The following is a 5,533-nucleotide window of genomic DNA, read 5'->3' as shown; positions in this document are numbered from 1 at the left end:
GGGGTGTCTGCAACCGGGGCTGCGGTTTCTGCGGACCTGAGCGGCAGGTGGCATCGGAGAGTCAGACCTGCTTGCGGGCACCAAGACGACACTCGGTCGGGAGACAGGGACAGGCCGCAGAAACGTGAGGAAGTGCCACTCGCAGCCCAGAGGAGAGGAAAGGAAAGCCCCAAGCATGCACCCAGCCCTGGCTCCCGCGCCACGGGCTGCGTCCCAGGAGCCGTCGCCACCTCTGAGCAGCCCAGATGGGAAGGGGGTGGGGCGGAGTACGGTTCCCGCGGCGAACTGCTCGCCGAGGGCCCCGGGGCCTCTGCGGGAGCGCCGAGCCGCGCGCCTCTCCGAGCCCTGCGCGGGGCCCTCGGGCGGGAATGCGCGGAGCCGGGACGCGATGGCGGGTAGGGGACTGGGTCGCGCGCGGGAGAGGGCGGCAGGAGGGAGCTGGAAGAGAGTTACCGCGTGAGAGAGCGGTTAAGAGCCCGCGGTCTCTTTGGAGATGCCCTGGCCAATGGCAGAAGCGGAAGCTGTTTATATGGGCGGGGCGTCGCCACGGCAGCAGGAGACGCCTTGTGAGCGGCGACTGAGTGCCGGTCCCTGGCCGCTGGCTTTCAGAGAGGCGCCGGCGGGCGTGAGTGGCGACGAGGATTGCTGGCTGGGCCCTCGAGCTGGGAGCAGAGAGCCGCGGTGAGGGTGGGCGGTGGGAGGAATTTCTTTGAGAACCTTCCTTTGGCCCGGGCTGCGCTCTGAGCCAGGTAAGGGACGGGGAGGGCTGCAGGCCGTGGGAAGGGAGGGCGTCAGTACCAGCCCGCTCTCCCATCCGTCCCCGACGGAAGTGGTGGGCCCGGGGACTGACATCAGAGGCGTTTGGGGGACACTCACTTCCCGCCCCCTTATAACTCTCTGTATTGTTTCCTTCCTTCCCCTTGATCCCCATCCTAATATCCCTTTTCAAAGATCAGACGACCTCCCCCGCCCCCCGACCCGTCGTACTGCCCTCCTGGACTCTCTCGCCCCATTTCCATTGGTTGTGGACGGAGAGAGGGGGGTTAATTCCCCGCTTTGAGGGAGAAAGGGGTGGCCTCGCATGCCCCTACACTATTCCCTCGTTTGGCTAATTAAGTCTCCTCTAAAAGATCCAAGAGGAAAAGAGCGAGGCGAACCCCGTGTGGGTCGGACCCCCGGGCACACCTTCTGTTTCCCAGACCTCGGCAGTAAAAGATCCTCCCCAGCTGCAGGAAGGATTTTAGTAAGAGCCTCCCCCCTCGCACACACTCTCCCTTCGGGGGTGTGGAAAGAGGGCTCAGTTCCCGCTCTGGTCCCCGCAGGCACCACATTCCGTTTGGAGGAGGCTACCCTCGGATCGCGGGATGGAAGCCCGCTTCCGGGAGGCTGCGTAACTGAAGCCGCGGGAGTCAGCGGGCCGGAGAGCTCGGCGGCCACCCTCGGCTCGGCTCGTGGATGTTGACAGCCCCCTCGGAGAGTCCCCGCAGATATGGCGGAGAGCTGGCTACGCGTCTCGGGAACAGGGGCAGCGGAGGAGGCCGGACCGGAAGGCGGCCTGGAGGAGTCCAACGCCCTGAATGACAGCCTGACCAGCCTGCAGTGGCTGCAGGAATTCTCCATTGTCAACGCCAAGGTCCCCGCCCTGCCTTCGGGGTACACCGACCCTCACGGCTACCACGAGCTGTCAGGCTCGGCCGAGCCGGGGTCTCCCCTGGCGGCGGACCCCGCCTGCCTGGGGCAGCCGCACACACCCGGCAAGCCCACGTCCTTGTGCACGCCGCGGAGCGCCCCCTCGGGGCTGCAGGCCTCGCCTCCCGACGACGTGGACTACGCCACCAACCCGCACGTGAAGCCGCCCTACTCGTATGCCACGCTCATCTGCATGGCCATGCAGGCCAGCAAGGCCACCAAGATCACCCTGTCGGCCATCTACAAGTGGATCACGGACAACTTCTGTTACTTCCGCCACGCTGATCCCACCTGGCAGGTAGGGAGGCACTCCCTCCCTCCCTGCCCATGCCCGCGCGGACTGGACTCACATCCCAGATCCGCAGGCCAAATAGGCGCGGTACGGCCAGGGCCCCGAGAGAGGAAGGCCGTCCAGGAAGGACCTCAAGGGAGCCCAGTGCTTGGACTGCTGCCCCTTTGACTTCAGAGACGGAGGAGGGAGGATGTTCAGAGGGCTGCAGGGGTGCCGACATAGTGGTTCAAGTAGAAAGAACTTGTCACTCATCCGGCAGGCTCAGCCCAAAGACCAGGGCTGAACTATGCATGGACACAGCCCCCCAGGGTAGGTTGATGGACTGAGGGACACATTTGTGTCCCAAGTCCTGGAATTCCTACACACTACCCTCCTCAAGTTCAGTTTGTCAGGGTCTGACTGGAGGCAGAGCATGGTTGCTGCCCGGCTCTGCATCCCGCCTGCTTTCAGTTGGCTGGAGGGGCTCTGGGAGGGGAGAGGGGTGTGCTGCAGAGTGTGAAGGCCATCTGTGTCCCAGTGGAAGGGCTACGGGGCCTTCCGAAAGCTGCTGTGCCAGCCCCCACCCCAAGCCCTCCCTAGATTCCTGCCTACACTCCTCCCCCTCTTCTCATCAACCTCCCTGGGGGGACAATTATCTCAGCCACGTGCTTTCCACAGGGGCTCTTTCCTCCTTTCCTCCCACTCTGGCTTCATGTTCAAATCTCCGGAACCTGGCACAGAGCAGCCAAGGGGCCCAGACCACCATGTAAACCTCCCAGTCTTGCCAGGGGGCACTACTCACATGCCGGCCCCACCCACCAGGCCCCAGACCCCTGTGCCCCAGCGTGGTTTGGACTGTGCACCCAGGCGTGAACAAGGCAGGATGGTGATTCAGGCTGGGCACACACTGCCCTGAGCCTCTTCGACCATCAGGATCAGGGGCTACTTGGGGACAGAGACCCTGAGGATGCACAGATCCTTCCCTGTGGCACAGGTCACAGGATCAGAGTTCCTGTGATCACAGCTATTCCACGTTTGCTTGGGCCCTGACCCTGGGGCAGGTACCATTTGTAACCTTGGTGAGAAAGCAGACACCCTCCACCACCCCCCACCCTACCCCAAGCCTGAGAGCCCCCAGGAATGAGCGCTATGCTCTTGGCTGGGTAATAATCAACTGAGGCCTCAGAGCCTGGGGTGGGAGGAGGGGGACATGGTGGGTTAGGGCCCAGGCCAGCAGCCGGCTCTAGAAACAAGGAAAGTCATCAGATCCTCCCACACTTCATCGCCCCCCCACACACACCCTCACACCCACTCACTCATTTCACAAACAGAGAAGGCCAGCCAGGCCCAGGCAGAGGGAGATGGCCGTCCAGGTCCTGGGGGAGCCAAGGCCTTTGACCAGAGGCCGCAAGCAGCGGGGTAAGGGACGGAGGGCAGGACAGACTGGCACTGAGAGCCACACTGCGGCACAGGGCTCGGATGACTGAGCAGGCAGATGTCCTGGCAAAAGGGAACAAAAGCCCCCGACAGCACTCCCAGCTCCTGGTGCCCCGTGGCGGGTGTCCCAGAGCCTCTCGCTCGGAGCAGCGCTTCTGTCTCCCCTGCCCCCATCGGAGAGAAGGTGGTGGTGGGACTGGCAGTGGCGCTAGGAGCCCCCCATCACTGACCCCACCCACTCTCCCAGCTGTCTTCCTTCTCTCCTATCTCCCTGTGTCCAGAACTCCATCCGCCACAACCTGTCCCTGAAGAAGGGCTTCATCAAGGTGCCTCGGGAGAAGGACGAGCCAGGCAAGGGGGGCTTCTGGCGCATCGACCCCCAGTACGCCGAGCGGCTGCTGAGTGGGGCCTTGAAGAAGCGGCGGCTGCCCCCAGTCCACATCCACCCGGCCTCAGCCCGCCAGGCCGCGCCAGAGCCCAGCGCCGCCCCATGGGTCGGGCCACTGACCGTGAGCGCCGTGGCCCAGCAGCTGCTGCGGGAGTTCGAGGAGGCCACTGGGGAGGCGGGCTGGGGTGCAGGCGAGGGCAGGCTGGGGCGTAAGCGTCAACAGCCGCTGCCCAAGCAGGAGGCCAAGGTCCCGCGGCCCTCCAGCCCCCTGCTGCTGACCCAGGAGGAGCAGGCTGAGCTGGAACCCCTCAAGGGCAACTTTGACTGGGAGGCCCTCTTGGACTCTGGCACGCTGGACGGGGAGCTGGGCACGCTGGAGACCTCGGAGCTGATCCCGCCGCTGAGCCCTGCCTCACACGGGGACGTGGACCTCACCATCCATGGCCACCACATCGACTGCCCTGTTACCTGGGGGCCTCCAGTGGAGCAGGCTACCGAAAGCCTGGACTTTGATGAGACCTTCCTGGCCACATCCTTCCTGGAGCACCCCTGGGACGAGAGCACCCGTAGCTCCCTGCCCCCCGAGCCCCTCTTTGAGGCCGGGGATGCCACACTGGCCTCTGACCTGCATGACTGGGACAGCCTGGCCGCCTTCTTGTAAGAATCCAGGGCCTGCCCCACCTCCAGACAGCACCGAAGTCTGGGCCGAGGCTGCCCCCCTCCCCGCCAGTGCAGGCCCATGGACACCCTACCACCCAGGCAGGGGCTGGGCCAGGTCAACCCACCAGGCCACACGGCCCCCAGCCCAGGCCATCCTCAGATTCTAGTCCAGCAGGCTGAGAATTGGGGCCCAGGACCAAAATTGCTGCCTCCGCTCCCCAGCCCCCCATACACACAGTGTTTCATTGATCCACTTCTTCCCTGCCCCAGAGACACGCTAAGGGCCCTGCACTATGAGAGCTGCAGCTTGGAGGGGCCCTGGCCAAGCTGGAAACATCAGTACAGGGCCCGCCCCAGAACACCTTAGCTTCAAAGCTTCTCTCTCTCCTGCTCTCCTCCCCAGGTCTCTATCCAGAGCAAGTTCCCAGGTACAACAAATGCTGATTAGGTGACTGCAAATTAACACCCAAGAGGCCTCTCCCGGCAGTCTGTGAGGAGGAGCAAGGCGGAGGGGGGAAGAGAGAGGAGACAGAAAGGAGGCCGGGGTGCTGGGTGGAGCCAGGAGATTTTCTAAGGCCTCTGGGATCTTCTGGCTTCATCCCTAAGAGGTGGGGCAGAGGGCATGTGTCCCTAATCTTTGAGCCCAACTTGAAGCTGAGAGCAGCGGGGAGATGGGGATCTGGGGGTTAGGGGCTGGGGCAGCCAAGCTGCAGAGGGAAAGGGGACAGACAGACTAATGTAGTGAGTGTAGCTATAGCTGAGGCTTAACTGGGAGGGACACAGTGCTTGCTAGAACCACTGGGACCAGGAATGGGGGGATGGCCCCGGCCCTTGCTTGCACTCCTGCAGGGGAGTGTCTTGCTCCACCATAAACGCCCTGGGCTGCATCCCACATCCACTCTCCTAACCCATCGGGCATTCTAACCTTTTTCATAGAAAGTTATTTACAATAAAAACATTTTTAAAAATAAAGTTTTAAAAAGTCTCAAAATGGACCTGCTTGCAACTTTCTCTGGGGAAAAGCATGGGCCAGTTTTGGGGAGGCCACGGCCCAAGGGGGAATGGCTGGGAGCAAGATGGCGGGCACC

General features: G+C 63.1%; 1 protein-coding gene across 1 annotated transcript; it reads left to right on the top strand.

The window, feature by feature from the left end:
• Positions 1–1,489: 1,489 nt before the first annotated feature.
• Positions 1,490–4,446, top strand: LOC308610585 (forkhead box protein J1-like; the record flags this gene model as incomplete). Its single annotated transcript, XM_081259666.1, has 2 exons — positions 1,490–1,987; positions 3,679–4,446. 2 exons carry the CDS (start codon positions 1,490–1,492, stop codon positions 4,444–4,446), a joined length of 1,266 nt encoding a protein of 421 aa, XP_081115792.1.
• Between the last annotated feature and the right edge of the window lie 1,087 nt (positions 4,447–5,533).

The sequence above is a fragment of the Mesoplodon bidens genome (assembly GCF_964165515.1).
Source record: "Mesoplodon bidens genome assembly, contig: HAP1_SCAFFOLD_304, whole genome shotgun sequence".
Taxonomy (NCBI): domain Eukaryota; kingdom Metazoa; phylum Chordata; class Mammalia; order Artiodactyla; family Ziphiidae; genus Mesoplodon; species Mesoplodon bidens.
This window is presented reverse-complemented; position numbering and strand designations above follow the sequence as displayed.